At 39.8% G+C, this 22181-nt stretch overlaps 2 protein-coding genes across 2 annotated transcripts in view; one reads left to right on the top strand and one right to left on the bottom strand.

Annotated features, from left to right (window-relative positions):
• Positions 1-349: 349 nt before the first annotated feature.
• Positions 350-14677, bottom strand: PSMC2 (proteasome 26S subunit, ATPase 2). The gene is made up of 12 exons (XM_052638372.1): positions 14535-14677; positions 12819-12856; positions 12214-12295; positions 11019-11118; positions 6095-6226; positions 5586-5658; positions 5112-5207; positions 4296-4460; positions 3340-3427; positions 890-1092; positions 697-793; positions 350-610 (listed from the first exon to the last, which is right to left on the bottom strand). The coding sequence occupies exons 1-12, from the start codon at positions 14602-14604 to the stop codon at positions 453-455; spliced, it is 1302 nt and encodes a 433-aa protein (XP_052494332.1). The 5' UTR covers positions 14605-14677; the 3' UTR covers positions 350-452.
• A 3545-nt stretch (positions 14678-18222) lies between these two features.
• The window catches only part of DNAJC2 (DnaJ heat shock protein family (Hsp40) member C2), a 30657-nt gene continuing 26698 nt past the window's right edge, over positions 18223-22181 (top strand). The window contains exons 1-2 of the mRNA XM_052638369.1: positions 18223-18427; positions 20484-20674. Coding sequence (XP_052494329.1) covers positions 18364-18427; positions 20484-20674 — 255 coding nt within the window. The 5' untranslated portion in view covers positions 18223-18363. The remainder of the gene's footprint in view (positions 18428-20483; positions 20675-22181) is intronic.

Below are 22181 nucleotides of genomic sequence, written 5' to 3'. Positions count from 1 at the left end.
GGCCACTGTGATGAGGGAAGAAGAGTATTATGGATAGAAGCATCAGCGCTGGAGCAGTTAAACTTGGCCTCGAATCTCAGCTCTGTGACAAGGAAACAAGTTAGGAAAATTCTGCATCTGTTAAATCCACCTCACTGGGCAGACACAGTGGCAGACACAGTGAGATAATGTAGGTGCAGCGCCCTGCCAGCATATGCCTAGAACATACGTGGTCAAAGTGAGCACTTTACAATTTGGAACCTTTAAATGGTTAGTGAGACAAAAAACAGCTTTTCTGTCGAATGGCATTAGATATCACCCTTTACTGTACCGCAGAGGAAAAAAAAAGGCATCTGGGAAAAAAGCATACAATTTTGAAAACCATTTATTTTGTATGTGAAATGGTTATTAAGAAACCTGTATATGGTTAGGATTCCAATGAAAATAAATGTTTTCGCAAACACTGCCAGGGCTCAGTTGTATGTCATATAGCGGGGAGTAGCACTGAACTTGGCATAAGACTTAATGACCTTATTTACAGCTTCCAAGAAATCCTTCTCAGTAGCAATTTTTCGCCGTGCTCGGATGGCAAACATACCAGCTTCTGTGCAGACGCTTCTGATCTCAGCACCTTTCAAACCAAAAGAAAATAACAGGCTTAAAGAAAGCAGCCCAGACAGACAGACCGAAAAACAGAAGCAAGACCTTTCCACCTACCAGTGCTATTTGGACACAGTCGTGCTAACAATTCAAATCTGATATCTCTTTCAACACTCATTGAACGGGCATGAATCTTAAAAATGTGAGTCCGACCCTGAAAACAGGGAAATTGACAATGTTAAAATGGAAAATAGCACAGGAAGGAAAAAATTTAAAGAATCCCTTTTCTACAGTGAAATGATGTTCCCACCTCTAGATCAGGTAAGCTAAACTCAATCTTTCTGTCCAGTCTCCCCGGCCTCATGAGTGCTGGGTCCAGAGTGTCAGGTCTGTTTGTAGCCATCAGCACTTTAATGTTGCCTCGAGGATCAAACCCATCCAGCTGATTGATCAGTTCCAACATGGTCCTCTGCACTTCATTGTCACCCCCAGCACCATCATCAAAACGAGCCCCTGAGAAGACAGGAGGAAAGACGTGATCTTCACATTCACTCAGAGAAGCACTCTCTGGGGAATATCATGCCCTCCAGCCCAAAGGAACCTCTCAGTTGTAAGTAAATTCTGTGAGAACAGCCTGCATTACACAAAACCATTAGAATTCAAAAGCAGAGACATTACTTCGCCGACTAAGGTCCGTCTAGTCAAGGCTATGGTTTTCCCAGTAGTCATGTATGGATGTGAGAGTTGGACTGTGAAGAAGGCTGAGCGCCAAAGAATTGATGCGTTTGAACTGTGGTGTTGGAGAAGACTCTTGAGGGTCCCTTGGACTGCAAGGAGATCCAACCAGTCCATTCTGAAGGAGATCAGCCCTGGGTGTTCTTTGGAAGGAATGATGCTAAAGCTGAAACTCCAGCACTTTGGCCACCTCATGCGAAAAGTTGACTCATTGGAAAAGACTTTGATGCTGGGAGGGATTGGGGGCAGGAGGAGAAGGGGACGACAGAGGATGAGATGGCTGGATGGCATCACTGACTCGATGGACGTGAATCTGAGTGAACTCCGGGAGATGGTGATGGACAGGAAGGCCTGGCGTGCTGCAGTTCACGGGGTCGCAAAGAGTTGGACTCGACTGAGTGACTAAACTATCATAGGTTTATTTAACATAGGTTCCTTTAAATAAGTATTTTTTTAAAATCTTCTTTAAGCAATTTTGTTTTTTAAGTCACTCAAGAACACCTCTTTTATTTGACACAACATACACCTGGACTAGGTAACAAAAATACATGCAAACTTTAGCACTATAATGGTATTTGATTAAATGTAAGAAAATGCCATGCTTTTGTAAAACTGTCAAAAATATGGCTAAATCCATAATATAGTAGAACTGTAACAGCTTACTATCACACCAATTCGGATACATTAGAATAGCAGTGTCAATACTCGCCTTCATTTCAATCAGTATAGCACAAAAAACGACCTCCAAATATATATATTCATTTTAAAATTGTACAAATACATAGTGTTGCATTAATGTATTATGTACAGTATCAAACACCAAAATGAAAAATTGTTAAATGAGATTAAACATGAACCAAAATCCAAGTATTTTCTTCTAGTACCCTAATACAGTTTTATACAAAACTGTACCCTAATATGGACTTCCCTGATGGCTCAGAGGGTAAAGCGTCTGTCTGCAATGCAGGAGACCCGGGTTTGATCCCTGGGTTGGGAAGATCCCCTGGAGAAGGAAATGGCAACCCACTCCAGTACCATTGCCTGGAAAACCCCATGGACGGAGGAGCCTGGTAGGCTATGGTCCATGGAGTCACATAGAGTCGGACACAACTGAGCAACTTCACTTTCACCTTAATACAGTTTTATTAAAATCCACTTTGGAAACCACGGATTCAGAGCATCCTCACATCATAACGCTTATTCCAAAGGTATTACAAAAATGACATCAGGGTCACCACACCACATCTATAGACTGGTCAAATTACGGCCCTTGAACATTTAGAGAAGAATGTCCAAAGCCCACGATACCCATCGAGTCTAAAAGCAAGGCTAACAACCACAGTCCCCAACCACTGTTACAGTGTCCACTATATTTTTTTTCGTCACTGAGTTCATTAAATCACAACTGTCTAGTGATAGAACACTTCTGCAGCTAACAGGGACTATTACTTGTATAGATTGTAACAACAGCCAAGGAACAATAAAACAGTATGGAATTTTCAGAGTCTACCACATTTCTTACTTATTTCAAGCTTCTCAAAAACCCATGAAATAAAGCTGTAATTATTCTTTTTATAAGAGAAGCAAACTGGAGCTCAGAGTTAGTTAAGACAACTTGTTTAGATCGCACAGCTAATATTGTATTTCATCAAATCTATGAAGCCAGTAATATTATTTTATGTACATTTTATGAACTACTACCAATTATGCCTCAACTGCTTTCTGATCCAATTAAGTGAAGCTGTATCTCAATTAAGGAGTTGCCAAAGTATGAAAATACGAGTTCTGTGAATGAAATTGGGAAAGTTCAAAGATAAAGACTTTGAGAAATACGGATGCTATTTAACGCTTTTCCCCTTTATGGCGTAGTCCTACTATTAGATCTGTAGCTCTCACGTGCCAAAGCTCATGAAAGAGTCGGAATCAAAACTTCATACAAGATTAACATGTCAGGGACCTCCACACATACTACTACAGAATCCTCATGAAACTCAGTCTTAAAGTTCTCTAAGATACCATTCATACCTCCAATAGCATCAATTTCATCAAAAAAGATAAGGCAGGCTTTCTTTGTTCTGGCCATTTCAAAGAGCTCTCGAACCATTCGAGCCCCCTAATGAAAAAAATAATTTGTTAATTCAGACCTGGTTTAAAATCTTCTTAGGAAGTTATGCTTCAACCTTTTCAGTATTTCCTACAAGCATCCTCAACTGTCATTACCTAAAATTTTCTCACAAAGATTGAAGTGTGTTACCTATTCCATCAAATTAATCTCACTAGGTTTAAAGCACTATTAAGTAATTTCATGATTCTGTACTCATTAAATAGTCAATAACTTTAAGACGAGATCAAATTAACACAATTGAATAAAGGGACCATTTCAATCAATAAAAACTTGAAGAAATGAAAGAATCTGATCACTTGGCATTTCTGACCACTGAATTTGATCTGTAAGTTTTGATCAAAGAATAAAAGTATATCTCCACATATGAAGAACCTTTTCTAATTCTCATTGTAAGTATACTAATCATTAACATTTCAATGTAATATATTCAGCCCTAAACTTACTCCCTAATAAAAAAAAAATGTCTGTTTGTATGTGTACATACACCGTCCCCCACATACATAGACAATCTCCAGTCTCTTTTTCAAAAGAACATAAAACACGGCCCCTGAAGTGAACACTTTCTAATACATTCTCTGGGCATTACTGGGGTATTTATCTTATAAACCACATCTGTAGAAAATGGTACCCTTCAGTAGGGAGCATACTGATTAAAAATGTTAAGCAGTTGTTTATTTCCAAATAACTACAAGGGAAGACTAGTGGCTTCTAGACTTCTAACTACTAATTACAATCCATCAATCAAAACATTTCAGGTCTCAAGCTTTCAATGTGGAATCACCATTTTAATTTCATCTATGCTTTATAAATCTTTCATAGAGCTACATATTCCTTGATTATAATCAATTTACTTTACCTCACCAACATACTTCTGTACAAGTTCAGATCCAATAACTCGAATGAAGCAAGCATCAGTCCTATTAGCAACTGCCCGAGCACAGAGTGTCTTGCCGGTACCCGGTGGACCAAAGAGCAGCACACCCTTGGGAGGCTCAATGCCAAGGTTAACAAACCTCTCTGGCTGTGATGGAGACATAATTTTCACACTTACCACCTCTCTATAATAAAAACAGGACTATCTCTACATCAGTATTTTTAAGCCAAAATTATTAAGTCCACAATTTATGTATTTGATCTAAATAAGAATTTTACTTATTCTATGACATAAGATCCAGACTCATTAATACCCAAGGCTGAATGGCTTTTAAAGATATCCTACTATCCAGGGTTAACAAAAACACTTTTTTCCCCTAATTAAAAAAAAAAGTTTAACAAAAGTATTATCTCATATTTAGTATCTTGGTTTTTTGCATTATCCTCTAAGCTTAATTTGATTCAATTTAAGCCCATTTCTTCTTGATATCATTGAAACACACTACTTCTTTTATAATAACTTACCTATAACATTTATAAAGGTTATATCTCAACCTCCTTTGTCACTCTAAATAGATTTTTCTTTTTTGAATTGGGTTGGCTGCTCAATCCTTTTGCCTTCTCTTCTGGAACTTACCAGTTCTCTACACCTTTACCCTCTACCCCATCAAAATTTTTTATTCAGGAAAATAAAAATATCTAAAATGAATATATAAGCAGAACTTTAGTGCACAGTAGGCAAAAGGCTGTCATATCTTTGTACAAAGAAATTTAAAAAGAAACAGTCTCAGCCACTTACATGAAGCAGTGGGGTCTCAACTACTTCTCGAAGTTTCTCGATCTGTTCCTTACAGCCACCCACATCACTGTACGTAACATCAGGTTTTTCCTCCACCTATGAGAAGGATGAAAATGTACAACATAGAGCCACACACTTTTGAATACTAACTGTTCTATCCAGTAGAGTAGACCCAATACCCTAAAGAAAAATCAAGACTTACACCAAGTAAGAATTTCAATAAAAATTGAATACACTGCCAGTGTCCTAGACTCACAAGCTATACCACCTGTTATAACACTAAGTGAGAGACAAACTAGTAAAAAACTGATAAAGACTTTCTCACCTGAAAAATTATTTTTAAAATGTTGGCAACTCTTCAGTGTATGTGTACACATTGATATTTTTTATCAGTTAAAACTTTCAGCACTTGTTGATACTAATGCGACTGTAGTCAGATTCACACCGCCCCTTCTCCCTCCTGCAGTTTCTTACCTGCATCATGGTGACTGTTGGGTCGATCTTAGGAGGCAATGGGATGTGAATCTGGTACTTATTTCTGTCCACACTAAAGAGGTTAGAAAAAGACAGAACTCTTTAACTCAGTAACTCGTAACTCATAACTCAGTAACACATGCAAAAAAATAGACTGAATTATCATGTGTTCTATATACATTAATTACATTAACTCACTTAGTCCTATAACCATCCTAGGGCAGATGCTTCCTCCACCTACACCATGTTACCTTAAATAGACCAGCAAGCTCAACTCTAAAATTCTGTACTTACTTTAACCCTGATATTTGAGGCCATGAAAGGCTAAGTAGGGGTGGGAGGTCAGGAAGCAGATGCAGAAGAAAGGATGTTCAAGCACAGTCCTCTACTAGATCACCCCCTGGTATTCCATGACACCCAGTTCATTCACTCAAAAGAAAGTCAAGGACATGAATGTGACAGGGCATTTTTAATGAAAGACGAGTATTCACTGTAGATAGAAATCTTACCCAACTCTCATCCCTTCTTCAATGTCGGTAGGTGCTACCTGATCACTGAGGTCCACCACAAACTTGGCAAACTGCTTCACATTGATGATGTACTTCGGGTCCTCTGAGTCAGCATTGATTATCTTTGTGCATCTAACATGGCAAAAGGCTTGATTAGAGTAAGGAACCTGAACCACTAATAATGAACTCAAGTAACTGGATTCTCTCCTGGGCAAGCAGTACACTACCGAGCAGGTGTAAACTGCAGAAACTGGGCCACTGTGAAGGATCCTTCGCTACAGAATATGCTCAATCCCAAGGGTCTGCTCAGCTTTAGTCAAGCCACTAAAATTTCAGAAGATATATTCCCCTGGAAAATTAAACCCAAATAGTTCATCATTAGGAAGTTCCCTTTCCTGATTTTTATAACTATATCCCTTTATTAGTGATACTCCTCTGTATCTTCCGGTATTCTCCTTTTTATTTTTCTCATTAAAAGATAGTCATCTCGTCTTCTATCATGTAATAAGTGTGTTTTCATTTTTCCCTGAGTTTATATTTCAAACTCATTCTAACTGTTGCTGCTATTTTTAACTTAAATATATTTCTTCCTATGGGTTATGGTGAAGGTGAATTTGCTATCCCACATACATCACAGGTGGAGAAGGAAATGGCAACCCACTCCAGTGTGCTTGCCTGGAGAATCCCAGGGATGGAGGAGCCTAGTGGGCTGCCGTCTATGGGGTCACACAGAGTCGGACAGGACTGAAGTGACTTAGCAGCAGCAGCAGCATACATTACAGGAGAAAGTAATCTATTCCCTATTTGCTATACTATCTGCTTACAGAAGAAACACAAAAACAAACAGAACTCATATGAGAAAAAGCTTATAAGCTATTACAACAAATACAGAGAAATACAAAATAGTCTCTGGAATGTGCATTTAGGCAGAGCTAAGAGTAAGGTATGAAATTAAAAGATGCTTACTCCTTAGAAGAAAAGTTATGACCAACCTAGATAGTATATTGAAAAGCAGAGACATTACTTTGCCAACAAAGGTCCGTCTAGTCAAGGCTATGGTTTTTCCTGTGGTCATGGATGGATGTGAGTTGGACTGTGAAGAAAGCTGAGCACCGAAGAATTGATGCTTTTGAACTGTGGTGTTGGAGAAGACTCTTGAGGGTCCCTCGGACTGCAAGGAGATCCAACCAGTCCATTCTGAAGGAGATCAGTCCTGGGTGTTCTTTGGAAGGAATGATGCTAAAGCTGAAACTCCAGTACTTTGGCCACCTCATGCGAAGAGTTGACTCATTAGAAAAGACTCTGATGCTGGGAGGGATTGGGGGCAGCAGGAAAAGGGGACGACAGAGGATGAGATGGCTGGATGGCATCACCAACTTGATGGACATGTTTGAGTGAACTCCGGGAGATGGTGATGGACAGGGAGGCCTGGCATGCTGCAATTCATGGGGTCGCAAAGAGTCGGACATGACTGAGCGACTGAAATGAACTGAACTGAACTGAAGAATAAGGTAAAGAATGCTTTGTCCTTGCAGCATAAATTGTGGACAGGACTCCATTTTCTGTTATTAGCCAAAGTCTACCAGGGAAGTATAATTTTATATAAAGTATCTATTACTACTTTATCTGACAGACCCTGCCAACACAGATACAGATTTTTTTAATCCTCAGCTGAGAAAGTATATATACAGGGACCTCAACTTGCAGAACACTGAAGTAAGGAGTTTTGAAAACCTGCTCATCCTTAAAAGCAAAGAGAACACTGGCAAAAATAGTCCAAATCAACATTCTCAGAATTCTGGAAATTAACTACAGGTTTGGAAAAAAAAAAATAAAAAGGCTAAATCCCAGTAAGAACAGTGAGTGTTTTGCATTTAAACTCACTTTAATCCCATAGCCCTCTCCCCACCTCTGCAGAAGACTTGAAAGCCAACAGCCTCTCAGCCATGGTAAAGGTGGAAACAAGCAGCCTTCCTGAGGGAAGGCAGGGATGAAGAAATGGAGCTCCTCCAAAAGCCCAGCCTCAGAGAACTCCTGACCTGTCTGACAACTGGCTAAAAAGCCCCATTCTCAGGATCTGTTTCTATCTGACCTGACTCAGAGTTCACTGTCTATAGATGCCCTCCCCACAGGGCATTTATTGGAAACAATCAGTGGCAGTTATTTAACATCAACTGGCTGAAGCAGCATTTACCAGTTGGCGATAACAAGAGGCTGACCAAAAAACTTCAAAACAACAGGAACAAACCCTGGGGAAAGGAGAAATCTGGGTTCCAAAACTGACATCCAATTTCCATCAGTTATGAGACACAAAGAGAAGTAAGATACCGCCCATACACAGGGGAAAGGCAGTTCAAGGGAAGACACTGGTCTTACTAAACAGAATCTTTAATCCGTGTCATAAATGTTTTTTTTGAAAACCAAAGGAAACCATGTCTAAAGAATTAGTGGGAAGTGTGAGAACAAGGTCTCACCAAACAGACAATACCAATGAAGAGAGAAATTGGACTGGAATATTATTTGGCTATAAAGAATGATGTTCTGATACAAGCTACAACATGAATGAAGCTTAAAACATTATGTGACACTAAAGTCAGAAACAAAGGGTGATACACTACATGATCTCGTTTACATGAAATGTCCAGGATAGGCAAATCCATACGGATAGAGTAGATTAGCAGCTGCCATGTCCAAAGAGAAAGGGGAATAGGTACAGTTAATGTGTTTGGGGTTTCATTTGGAGGTGATGAAAACATTCGGCAGAGAGTAAAACAGAAGCTATCAAGAAATGCTGGGGCAAGGGGCAGGAGGGTGGTAGTGGTGGTGCTAACTTGACTGAAAATGAGGCAGGTGTGGAGAAGAGGGGAAGCGTAATTAAACCTAAGTGAACCTGCTGCTGACATTCCCTAGACCCCTACCTCCATTGTTCTTCCAAAATACTGGAGACTGGAAACAACAGGAGACAGAGGACAACTGCTCTAGGGAAAATGACCGTCCAAGTGAAAAGATCTAAAGATACTGACATTGCAGGCTCGCCAGCTAAACAGTCAACCATACAAGCTACGGTGATGTTTAGGGCAGACATGCTTCACTGCCGAATCTAGAGCATCTATCAGCTTTTTTGCCTCCCACTAAAACAGAAGCCAAAGATTGTCAGACATCTAGCATAAAAGACACACACCACGCCAACCAGCAGAGCCACTATGGAGAACAGTGTGGAGATTCCTTACAAAACTGTAAACAGAACTGCCACACGACCCAGCAATCCCACTGCTGGGCACACACACCAAGAAAACCAGAACTGAAAGAGACACGTATACCCTAGTGTTCATTGAAGCACTGTTTACAATAGCCAGGACATGGAAGCAACCTAGATGTCCATCAGCAGACGAATGGATAAGAAAGCTGTGGTACATATACACAATGGAATATTAGTCAGCTATAAAAAGGAACACATTTGAGTCAGTTCTAATGAGGTGGATGAAACTGGAGCCTATTATACAGAGTGAAGTAAGTCAGAAAGAAATACACCAATATTGTATATTAATTCTGTATCATGTGTATATCAATACACATATGTATGGAATTTAGAAAGATGGTAATGACAACCCTATATGCAAGACAGCAAGAGACACATGTAAAACACAGCTTTTTGGACTCTGTAGGAGAAGGCGGGGGTGGGATGACTTGAGAGAATAGCATTGAAACATGTATATTACCATATGTGAAACAGATGACCAGTCCAAGTTTGATGCATGAAACGGGGCAAAGCCGATGCACTGGGACAACTCAGAGGGATGGGATACAGAGGGAGTAGAGGGGGCGCAGATCAGGATGGGGGACACATGCACACCCGTGGCTGATTCATGTGACTGTATGGCAAAAACCACCACAATATTGTAAAGTAATTCGCCTCCAATTAAAAAAAAAAGACACCAAGCAAGAAAAGAGGGAAAAACCATCTTAGAGGAAACAGAAACCTTCCAATTTAGCCTTAGCTTCCTTAGACACGACAACATATTATGACCATGATATGAGAACAGGACATTCAAAAAGCAACAAAACATATACACTGAAAGAAAGAAGAGCTCCAGAAATTAAAAACTGAAGTGAGAGGGGGAACAAAATCAATACATGGACTCAAAGTTCAGAAAAGATCACAAAAAAGTAGAGCAAAAAGACACAGAAAAGCAGGAAAGAAAGATTAGTGTATCCAAACAATCCAGTATCAGTAACAGAAGTCCAAAACAGAGGACCAAGAGAATGGAAAGAAATCATTCACAAATAGTTTCAAGAAAACCTACACACTGAAGGACACGGGAGCCCAGCAGCACAGATAAAAAAACGTTAAAGAAGTAATAAGAAGTAGGTATACTAGTCATCAGCACAATACAAATTAAAGTGAGCTGGGTTTTTTGCCCAAATGGCAAAAGTGCAGAAATCAATAATCATGTATCTTAACACTGATCAGGCAAACATACATTTCCCTCAAAACCTTTTGGTTTAGAGTTTAAACTGGCCGAACCATTTTTTCCTCCACACATTTCTAAACGGTAAATACCTCTGTCCCCATTGCACTTCTAGTCAGCTATGCTGTAGGTATGTATGCACACCCACAGAAAAATATTTAACACGAGTGTTCAAAGGAGCACTGATGCCTGAACATCATCACTTACGAACAGTGAGGAGGGAAAGGGAAGTTTTTGCATTTTGCTCTGTATTTTCCTGTATCATTTAAATCTTTTATATGATTATGTCTTTGCCTATTTCTTGAATTATTACTAAAAGCATAAAATTTTAACCCCAGATACTTCTGGAGAAAGCTTTATTTACTTGGAATATGGAATAAAAATTCTTTATGAACTATTGCCTTATACTCAAAAGTACAGATAAAAAATAAATTTCCAGAGACCACTATGCATACCTCGCAACCTGCAAAGGCTGTTCGCTCTGGAGTGTTTGCTTATCCGCAGCCAAATCCCAGAGTGCTGGTGGGGCCAGGCCAGTGTCAGACTCTTTAATACCTACATAAAGAAATATCACAACACTCACTGAAATGTACTGCAAGCTTTCTCAACCTCAGCAATACTAACATTTCGGACTGAGTAACTGGTTGCTGGTGTGGTCCTGTGCATTCCAGAATGGCTGGGAGCATCCCTGGCCTCTAGCCACTACATCACTAGCACCACTTCCCCCTCAAGATAGGAGAATCAAGAGAGTCCAGATATTGCCGCATGTCCTAGGGGGATCACCCCAAGTGAAACTACTGCCCCAGAGTACACATAGGCCAAAAATGTAATGTCATGTTTGACATTTTTTTGTGCAGGTCAAATACTATGAAAGTTCGCCACTCAAGTTCTCAAGAAGAAGTTTCCAACTACTAGGCCACAGTCTGCTTACTTCAAGCAATAAATACCATGTAAAATTATATTTTTATTCAAGAAATTCTGACTTGTTAATTAGAGTCTATTGAACTTGGCCTTGACCAACAGAAACATCACTTGCTTAAAGGATAATGTTTCTTAATCGCCAAGCATTAAACTTGCTTGTAGAAATAGTGAAAGAGATTATTAAATGAGATCCAATCTCTTAACAGATAAGGAGAATTTTTTTTTATATTTCATTTTTTAGTTTATTCTCTGTGAAAATAAAGTTATATATACTGCTTTACACACTTGGGCAGAAATAATACATAATTTAAATCTGGAAGACTGGATTTTATAATACTCCTTGTTAGCAATTAAGAGTAGGATAGGGATGACTAACAGTAGACATAAAAAACTTCAAAAAATGAAAGAAAAAAGGAAACAATAATAAAAACTTAGAGTGTATTAGTTATTAGTGCATATCCGTTATATTCATTAATGGATTTTTGTGGTTAATATGGAACTTTGGCCCTGATTCTATGGAAGAATTCTCTTCTATTTTGGCTTTTAAAGTGAAAACAAACTATTTATAAGAGGAATAGCACATTTATTTGTAGCAAATAAAATAGTTTTTGGTAAAGGATGACTTTTTAAAAATGTATGATTAAAGAGTAACATCTGTATTTCTGCTCCTTAGATATAATTAAAACATTACACATAAAGAAAGGAAACAGGAATAAAATATATTTATACCAGTGAGCTCATTAATTTTCTTGAGAAGTTGTTGAATGTCATCTTCAACCTGTTTGATCTGCCTAGAGTAAGTGCTCTGACCCTAGGAGATAAAGGATATCAACAATTTATTAAACTATATTAACAAAAACTTTTAAGTTACACTTGTAATAGCTATTATTGTCCTAAAGCTTGTAAAATGAAAGTAGAGTTTCTCATTTTCAGAACAATTCCTGAACCAACCTATACTCCCCAAGCAGGCAACACACCATCATGCAAGATAACGAATCAACATGATGCCTGAAATTATCTAAAATTGAGGCCCATTTCTATGCATTAAAACTTACCATTTCAGCTAATTCATTTTCACACATTTTCAATATAGTAAATTTTTGTGTAAGTTATTTCAATATCTTTCCATATTGTATCACACTTTAATTACAAATAGATAAAAATAATGTATAAGCTTCTGATTTAGTCTAGATAGAAACTGTAGATATATAACTTTCTTCAGTGGAGATTAAACTGCTGAAAGTCTCTTCTAACTATTCTGGAAAGATAATACCAACAAGAGTCCTTACTTCAACACAAAATATCTGTATTACGTAGATACTGAAAGGACTTACATAAGTTTTCAGCAAGGCAATATCCCCTTCATCCAGCGCTAAAAGAAGAGAGATAATACATGAAATTCAAACAAAAGAAACTTGAGCTCACAATTCTTTCCTGTTCAAATCAAAGTATGCCAACTGAGAAGAACTGTGCAAAGTTGTAGTGATATAAAGATAACCATCAATTAGTTCCTGGACTGAAGGAACTTTTATCTAACTGGGCGAAGGCAGATTCTTAACATTATATAAAATAGCTTCAGAGTGATATGACATAACAAGAACCGAGAGCCCAAAGACTTTAAGAATCAAAATGACTTGAGCACTAGTCCCAGCAGGGTCATGCATTTGCTAAGTTACCTTGGAAAAAACACTAATTTCTCTGAGCATCAGTTTTCTCACCTAAAAGAATGTTAGTCTCAGTGTTTCTTTAAGATAAAGACATGGATTTAGAAACACAAAAAATTCCACACACGTTAGTTATAACTGTATCCAAGGGACAAACCTGTTAATATGTTTCTAGAATTATAACTTATCCAGAGAAATACATACATGAAATGTTAAATCAACGACTGTTTTCCACTGGGTGACTGAGCACCTCTTTCAAGGAAAAAGAGTGACATGAAAGTAGAGGGGAACTGCTTCTTTGAGGGGTGGGTGACTATTAAGAAGAAAGGGTGCTACGAGAGGCTGAACTTGTTCAGAAAGGAAAGAGTTAAGAGAAAAAAAAACCACACAAAAAAGCCACTGTAAGAACATTTTAAAATAACCTATAAGAAACAAAACAGCATAAACATGAGAGTACAAAAGCAAAGAAATCATGAACGAAAGTGTCGCAGGTAAAGGGTCAAGTGGTATGGTCTCTAAGGAGAGTAATCCAGCACTGTCTATAAAAATGTCAAAAACGGAAAAAATTCAACTGCATTTCTAAAGTCTACCCTACAGCTTGTGTCCGTGCATGTGGTAAGAGTCTCATGAACAAGGTTATTCATTGCTCTATAATGGCCAACAGATTAGAAGAAAACGAAATGTCCATCAATGATAATTCATTCATACGTGACTGAAAGTCCAATAATTTGGATTCTATACAATTCACACTGACTCTATATAATGATATAAACTAATTCTTAAAACATACTAAGATTTTTTTTAAAAAAAGATGTACAGAAATTTACATTTATGCTTTTTCTTTTTTAAAATAGAAAAGGAATATACAAGCAAACTTGCTTGTATGTACATAGAAAACGTATAGAAAGATGAGGCAAAATGGCAAAATCAGCTTCCTCTGTGGAGAGACGGCTGCGGTCAAGGATGACGCTTTTCAATTTATCTTCTTCTCTTTGGGGTTTTGAATCATGTGAGTGCATTACCTAGTCAAAGAATTTTTTTTTTTACAGTATGTCTCAGGATCCTGGCTACGCAGTGATAGCAGCAAGTTGTCACTTGAGGGAGCGGAAGAACGGAAAAGAGGGTCCAGGTAAGCAACCACCACCAGGCGGGGAACTTTTCAAGGCCTGCAAGACCAAGTGGAGTGCGAGATTTCTTCAAGACCTGAGAGCTGCATGTGAATAAGAATTTCGATCAGCGAAACATGAACACAGGACGTGGGACTGAAAGCTGGTTAACCCGGCTGCCGCACCGACACAACGACAACCTGGAATCCACTCCCCTCCCCCCACGCCGGGCCAAGACTGGTCCTGACGCGGCCTGGAGCCCCTGCCTGTGTCAACTGACCTCGGATGGGCTTGTCGTCCTTCTCATCTTCTTTAGTTTTCCTCTGATCAGCACCGAGGTAATCAGGCATTTTAAGGGATCCAAATACCTCAGCTCCTCGGTGATTACACAGCACCTTCCTCGCTTCCGGTGGTGCCCCCACCTTTCCCTTCCTCACCGGAAGTAAAGCCGGCTCCGCGGCCTTTTCACTGCGGCGCCAGGCCGAAGAGCGCCCCGGAGGTCACACGCTGGCGTTGCACCCGGCGAAGCGGGAAAGGGGGAATATATCCCAGTTTGAGGGCGAACGTCGCTCTCCTTCAGCCTCTCACTGTGGCGAGGTCCCTCAGCAACAGATTTCAAGACCAACACAGACTCAGGTTGCTGAGTTTAAATCCTGCTTTAGTCATTTACGCTATACTTTGGGGTAACTTCTTTAATCTCTGTGCTTTAATTTTCCTCTTGACCTCAGTGGAGGTATTAAACAAGACGTTTGTAAAGTACCTGGCTTATTAGATTCGCAGTGGGTAGTGGCTTGTTTTATAGACTGAAGGTAAATAGGAGTTGTTCATTAATTTGATGTTAACAACGGATGGGGAGGTAAATTGTTTCCATTTTTGAGCTCGCTGCTAAGGAGTGGTACTGTCTTCAGATACAGGGAAGTCAGGGAAAACAGGTTTTGAAAGAAACGAATTTAGGAGATGAGGAACAGAAGAGAGCAATTGGGAGACAATTGTAGTATTTGGAGGAAAAAAAAAAAGCCTGACCCTTCTGTACACAGCAGTGAAAAGGCAACCTACAGAATGGGAGAAGACACTTGTAAGTCATGTATCTAATAAGGGGTTAATATACAGAATATATAAAGGACTAAAACTTGGTCCAAAGGTTAGAACTGGAGGTCCAGAAGTTGGGATGCAGAGCTTTTTCACTGTGGGAGCCCAGGTTCAATCCCTGGTGGGAGAACTAAGATCCTGTAAGCTATGTGGTGTCTTCCAAAGAGAATAGAAAAATCTAAAACTCAGGACAAAACCTGATTCTTTGAATAGACAATGTACTTGAATGGATATCTCTCCAAAAAAATTCTACAAATAGTCAACAAGCACAGGAAAAGATGTTCCGCATCATTAGGCCCTGAGGAAATGCAAATCAAAACTGTGAAACATCCCTTCATACCTGTTAGAATGGTTATTATCTTGAAAAAGGGTGGGGGGGGAGTGTTGGTGAGAATGTGGAGAAAATGGAAATATTAAAATGGTGTAACTACAATTGAAAACGGTATGGCAGTACCTCAGAAAGTTAAAAATGGAATGGTCAAATGACCCAGCAATTCCAGTTCTGGGTGTATACACACAAGAATACACACAAGCAGGGTCTCAGAGAGATAGTTGTACTCCATATTCATAGCAACGTTATTCATGATACCTGAAAGGTGGAAGCAACCCAGTCAACAAATGAATGCATAAATAAGATGTACATACAATGGAGTATTATTCAGCCTTAAAAAGAAAAAATCTGACACATAACCACTTGTGAGGAAATAGTGTATGATTCCACTTATAGGAGTTACCTATAGGGGTCAAATTCAGAGATGGAAAGTTAAATGATGGTTGATGGAGACACAGGGGTGGTGGAAATGGGGACTTGCTATTTAACACCATGAGTTTCAGTTTTGCAAGATGAAAAGAGTACTGGAGATTGGGTGCACAACAGAGTGAATGTACCTAACCCTACTGAACTGCACACTTTAAAATGGTGAAGATGAGAATTTTATGTGATTTCACTACAATTTAAAGGTTATGATGAGAATGGATGGAAGAAGTGTGAGAAAAAATTATTAAGAAAATGGAGTCATGTTATCTTGAACCTTGGAGACTGTTTTAACAGTGGTTACATTAATAAAGAGCCTCTTGATGAAAGTGAAAGAGGAGAGTGAAAAAGTTGGCTTAAAGCTCAACATTCAAAAAACTAAGATCATGGCATCTGGTCCCATCACTTCATGGGAAATAGATGGGGAAACAGTGTCAGACTTTATTTTAGGGGGCTCCAAAATCACTGCAGATGGTGGCTGCAGCCATGAAATTAAAAGACACTTGCTCCTTGGAAGAAAAATTATGACCAACCTGGGACAGCATATTCAAAAGCAGAGACATTACTTTGCCAACAAAGGTCTGTCTAGTCAAGGCTATGGTTTTTCCAGTGCTCATGTATGGATGTGAGAATTGGAATATAAAGAAAGCTGAGCGCTGAAGAATTGATGCTTTTGAACTGTGATGTTGGAGAAGATTCTTAAGAGTCCCTTGGAGTGTAAGGAGATCCAGTCAGTCCATCCTAAAAGAAATCAATCCTGAATATTCATTGGCAGGACTGATGCTGAAGCTGAAACTCCAGTACTTTGGCCACCTGATGCGAAGAACTGACTCATTTGAAAAGACCCTGATGCTGGGAAAGATTGAAGAAGGGAGGAGAAGGGGACGATAGAGGATGAGATGGTTGGATGGCATCACCGACTCAATGGACATGAGTTTGAGTAAGCTCCAAGAGTTGGTGATGGACAGGAAGGCCTGTGCAGTCCATGGGGTTGCAAAGTGTCAGACACGACTGAGCAACTGAACTAAACTGAACTGAAAATTAATAAAGAAAGGGGTCAATAAGAGTTTTAGTGGGAAATTGATTAGCTTAGTTTTGAAATACCAGTTTTGTCATGTGACATACACAGGTAAAAGTCAATGTATTTTAACAATGAAAATTAATTCCTAGATTATAATTTGCTTATTTCTGGTTCTCTTTGCAGGAAGAGTGGGTACATCAAGTCTTTTCTTTTGCACAATCTAATCCAGATACTCTGGCAGGGCTAATGGGAGTGGGAGTTGGGGGGTGGGAGGGTCTGTGAATTTTCACCCATTTTCCTTTTGCTAATTCTTGCTTTTTCCTTCAGTCCTAGAAGGAATCATACAGCTGAAGTATAAATGTCTTTATGAACAATTTAGTCTCAGAGTCCTGTAATTGGGAATATCCTGAAAGAAAACTTAATGCTCCTAGAGCAGTGTAAAATGATTGTTGGCCTTGGATTAGGATCTAACACTGAGAGGGGTTTCTTCTGCAAATGATAGGAGTGTTAAATGAGATACCACGGGTAAACTAGTAACAGCACAACAAACATTAGCTTCTATTATTTCTGGAGAAGGAAAAGGCTACCCACTCCAGTACTCTGGCCTGGAGAATTCCATGGACTGTATAGTTGATGGGGTTGCAAAGAGTCAGACATGACTAAACAACTTTCACTTTCTATTATTATTTAGGTAAACATAATTGCATTAGAGTTGTATGTACAGAATTCTCTGTAAACGTATAGGCTGTAACAGTTATTCTCAGTACTAATTTGTACACCTCTTTTCACTTTTTATACAAGTAGAGCTACTACAAAAATGAACGGTTACATTCAGACTAATAAAGTAGTAGTAACTTAAACAGGAAAAGAATATAGTAAGAGCTGCTTTAGAAAATCATGTTCTATGTATTGCACTGGAAGCGGAAATTAATCTTTTTTTTAAACCAGGAAACAGATAATTCTAGGAACCTTTCATGCGTGAATCTTGGTCCCCACCCGGATGTTAGTCAGTAGAGGACCAAGGCAGCCGCACACGTTGGCTGAGGGGAATGGGGGTGGGATTGGCCTACGCACCACGAAGGATTCATCCCGGAAGTAGTTATTAGCAGTCTCCATGCGCCGGTTCCTGGACCTCGTCGAGCCAAGGCGCGAGGCTCGGACAGAGAGGTAGAGCTGGAGGGACTCTAAGCGCCCTCCTCCTGGGACGCGAGCCGCTGCGCCCGCGGGGCTGGCTCCGGCGTCATCATGCTGCTCCTGCCAAGCGCTGCAGACGGCCAGGGCACCGCCATCACCCACGCTCTGACCTCTGGTACGTGCCCACTCAGCCCCGGCTCCGTCTAGCCTCAGCCGCCGCTCTCTTCGGTCCTCCACCTTGGTGACCCCGTAACCTCTCTCTCCTTGCCCGTGGCAGCTAGCTTATCGAGTGCGGGGCTGCGACGTCACGAGTGTCTTTTTGCTCCCTGTTACACAGAAGTCCTTCCCCGGACTGGAAGGAAGGAGGGAGGGGGGCGTCTTCCTTCTGCCCCCGCAATTTCTTCCTCGTGTCGCTGCTGCTGACTCATGGATCCGGCGGAGCAGTTCGGAACCGAACCCTTCAGTACCCTAAAAAGGTTCTTAAAAGCATCTCCTTGCCTAAGGCAAGAAACTGCCCGCAGCGAGCTCCCCACGTGCCTGAGCCCCTACAAAGCTTTGCTGCCGGCGCTCACTTAAACACCTCTCTCTCTGTACGTCTGCTCCGGCTTTGTTTTTTAGGTATCCCCACCCAAACAGTGCTCCTTATATTCGATAAGAAAAGACCACTGTGTGGTGGTGGTAAGACCCATGTAGACAGACTTTTAAAGGCAGTCATTAAGTGAAACGTCCTATGTAAATCAACTGTCTTCAGTTTGGGGGGTTTTTTTAAGAGAAAGAAAGTTCCCCTGCTGCTGCAGCTTCTTAGATTTATAGCCCAGGATAGTCATAGTATTGTAAATTTAAAGAGTCTCTAGTTTCAATGATTTCATTGATTATCAGAACTACTTATACAGACGCTTGTTGTATGTGATTTCAGACATACTTCGCGGCACATGTTGTGTACCTGCTTACAGAGGTTTCTCTGTAATCTCGCAAATAGAAAGGCTTGAAAGCCACACCTGCACTACACACACAGGTCGTACTTATTGAACATAGTGGTTTGGAATCTTCTGTGAATGGTAGAAGAAACCTCAATTTTCCTACTCAAGTAAAAAAGAAGTGGAACTAGTTTTACAAAATTGTGGCCATTCAATACAAAGAAAGACTTAAATCTGAGTTATTATTAGATAATACAGCTTTTTGCTTTTGTTTGAAATATAAAATTAAAATCAAGATGCTCACTTTTTTCCTGACCCAAATTACCTTTCTTTGTTAATGTACAAAGGTATAGTGACTTACCGCACTTCCCAGGAATAATGATAAAGACTTACTTTTACTTAACAGTTTGGGGCTTCCCTGGTGACTCAGATGGTAAAGGGTCTGCCTACAATGCAGGAGACCTGAGTTCAATCCCTGGGTCTGAAAAATCCCCTGCAGAAGGAAATGGCAACCCACTCCAGTACTCTTGCCTGGAAAATTCCATGGACAGAGGAGTCTGGTAGGCCACAGTCCATGGGGTGGCAAAGAGTCGGACACGACTGAGTGACTTCACTTTTCTTTCTTTTTTCCTTTGATTTTCAAAGTGCTTTCATAGTTTGTCATCCAGTTTTACAAGGAAGCAGATAAGTATTCCCATTTTACAGTTGAAGGCATCTCTGACTCATTTCAGATAGCTACTAATAATCAGACCCACGCTGAAATTCAGAGCTTTTGATTTCAGAGCTGTTCCACTAAAGCACAGTTTCATTAGTAAATTCCTGTTAGCTGCTTGAAAATTGTCCCTCAGAAAAAAATCATTGCTAGTGAATTCTTAAAATGTTTGAAAGCTATCTAAATTCAGGTTTTAATAATTGAAATATTTTGAGTTGTTTTTAGATTTTTTTGATGAGGCTCTTTATGAGTTTATAATTATTTGTTGCTTTATTACAATCACTAGTCTAAAAAGAAGGCAGTTAGAAACATCTCTCCCTGTCCCTCATCTTCCTCTCATTTTCTCAGAAAAGTATCGATTTATTGATATCGCTGATTGTCTTGTTTTATCGGATAATTGGAAGATGTTGGTTAACTCGGTAAATACTAGGAAATGATTATTTATTGCTTATCCTCATGTTAACTGGATTACTGCAGTTAGTTTCTCAGTTGATGGTTTTAAAATTATATACTTATGCTGTCAGTGGTTTGATATTCATTGCCTTGGAACAGATTTATTCTGTGCATTACACTGAAGCCTCTCTTAACACTTTCACTCACAGCCTCAACACTCTGTCAAGTTGAACCTGTGGGAAGATGGTTTGAAGCTTTTGTTAAGAGGAGAAACAGAAATGCTTCTGCCTCTTTTCAGGAACTGGAGGATAAGAAAGAGTTATCAGAGGAATCGGAAGATGAAGAATTGCAGTTAGAAGAGTTTCCCATGCTGAAAACACTTGATCCCAAAGACTGGAAGGTATTTAATATCTGAATCTTGTTCAGTCAGATGCAGTTTTCCATTATTAAACCATGTTTTTAAATGATTCAACAAAATAATCATAATTTAGCACCTGTTTATGGTCAAATCCTGAGTGGGACAGCACTAGCCATAGGATGCTGTCTCTACTGGAGAAATCCAGAAAGGTTTCACAGAAAAGGAAATGTCTGAGTGGTCTTGAAAGGTTAAGTGACAATCTTTGAAGCAAGAGGGAGAAAAGGTGTTCTGGGCAGAAGGAATAGATATGCAAAGACACGAAGGAGTGAAAGAATGTGTGCTGCCTCTTCAGGACTTGGTGAAGGGTAGAGTCGCACATGAAAGGGTGGTGGTGAGAAATCAGGCTGAAAGCAGAATCTGAATGAACTCTGGAGTGTCCTTTGTATGCCATACCAAGGAAGGAATTTAAATTTGTTTTCAGGACAAGTGAGACATCATCAGAAGTTTCTGAGCTAATTTCAGAAAAGTAATTTCTGGTAGTACAGAAATTTGCTTGAAAAGGGAGAGCAGGATGAGAGGGGAAGGGAACAGTTTGCTGTTATAGGGCTAGTGTACAAGTGAATGCTTGATGCTTGAACTAAATTTGTAGCCAAGTTTTGAGACAGAGGAGAAAGATTTGCTTTGGGGGGAGGTAGACTTGACGAGTCTTGGAGACCTTGGTCGTGCTGCCCAAGAGAAGGGGACGTATTTGAACACCCCTGATCACCCCAGCTTGAGTCACCTGTTAGACTGTGGTGTTGGTCACCAGCACAGCATTGCAGGAAAAGGAAGTTTGTGGGGGGCATGGTGTTGTGTTGCTCTGCATCTGGAACTCAGACATATGTGGTAGAGTGAACTAGGGAGTTAATGAGCATTTACAGGGCAATTACTATCTTCCAACCCTGGCATCGGATCAGATCAGCTTGGATCAAGGTATAGAGAGAGACAAAGAAACCCCAGGACTGAGCTTTGTAGGGCATTGAGAAGCCAGTCAGAATAACTGGAAAAGGTACTGAAAGATGGGAGAAAAACAGTGGATGCACAGAAACTAAAGCAAGATAATGTTTCAAGAAGAGAGTCACCGGTGCTGCCAGTGAAAGTTGAAATCAAATAAAGGCAGTTGGGTGATCTTGTATTTGGCAGTTGGAAACTGTTTCTGAAGAGAGCAGCTTCATAACCCCAGGGCTGAGAATGGACAGAGTAGAACTAGATTGGAGTGATTTGAAAAGTAAATTCTAGAGGATGTAAAGCTAAAGGAGGACAGCTTTTTCAAGAAGTAATTTTGATGGGAAGCTAAGAAATGGAAGCAAGGTCTCAATGAGGAGCGATAACAGAACATCTTCTAATACTGATGAAAATAATTCAGTTGAAATTTAGAAGACGGCTGAAAGATGGTAGCATTTGACAGACGTAGAGAAGATGGTGTTTAGAACCAAGAAGAGGAATGGAGTAATTTGTCTTAGTAAGACAGGCTTTCTCAGTGGTGAGGGAAAGGGAAAAGATACATGGA

This window comes from Budorcas taxicolor, chromosome 4 (genome assembly GCF_023091745.1).
Source record: "Budorcas taxicolor isolate Tak-1 chromosome 4, Takin1.1, whole genome shotgun sequence".
Lineage (NCBI taxonomy): Eukaryota > Metazoa > Chordata > Mammalia > Artiodactyla > Bovidae > Budorcas > Budorcas taxicolor.
This window is presented reverse-complemented; position numbering and strand designations above follow the sequence as displayed.

Excerpts from the sequence above, each read along its gene's own strand:
- PSMC2 (XM_052638372.1), bottom strand. The coding sequence starts at position 14,604 with ATGCCTGATTACCTCGGTGCTGATCAGAGGAAAACTAAAGAAGATGAG. Across the intron at positions 12,857-14,534 it reads GGACGACAAGCCCATCCGAG|CGCTGGATGAAGGGGATATT; the intron begins GTCAGTTGACAC and ends CTCTTCTTTTAG. Across the intron at positions 1,093-3,339 it reads TGAAATTGATGCTATTGGAG|GGGCTCGTTTTGATGATGGT; the intron begins GTATGAATGGTA and ends CTGTCTTCTCAG.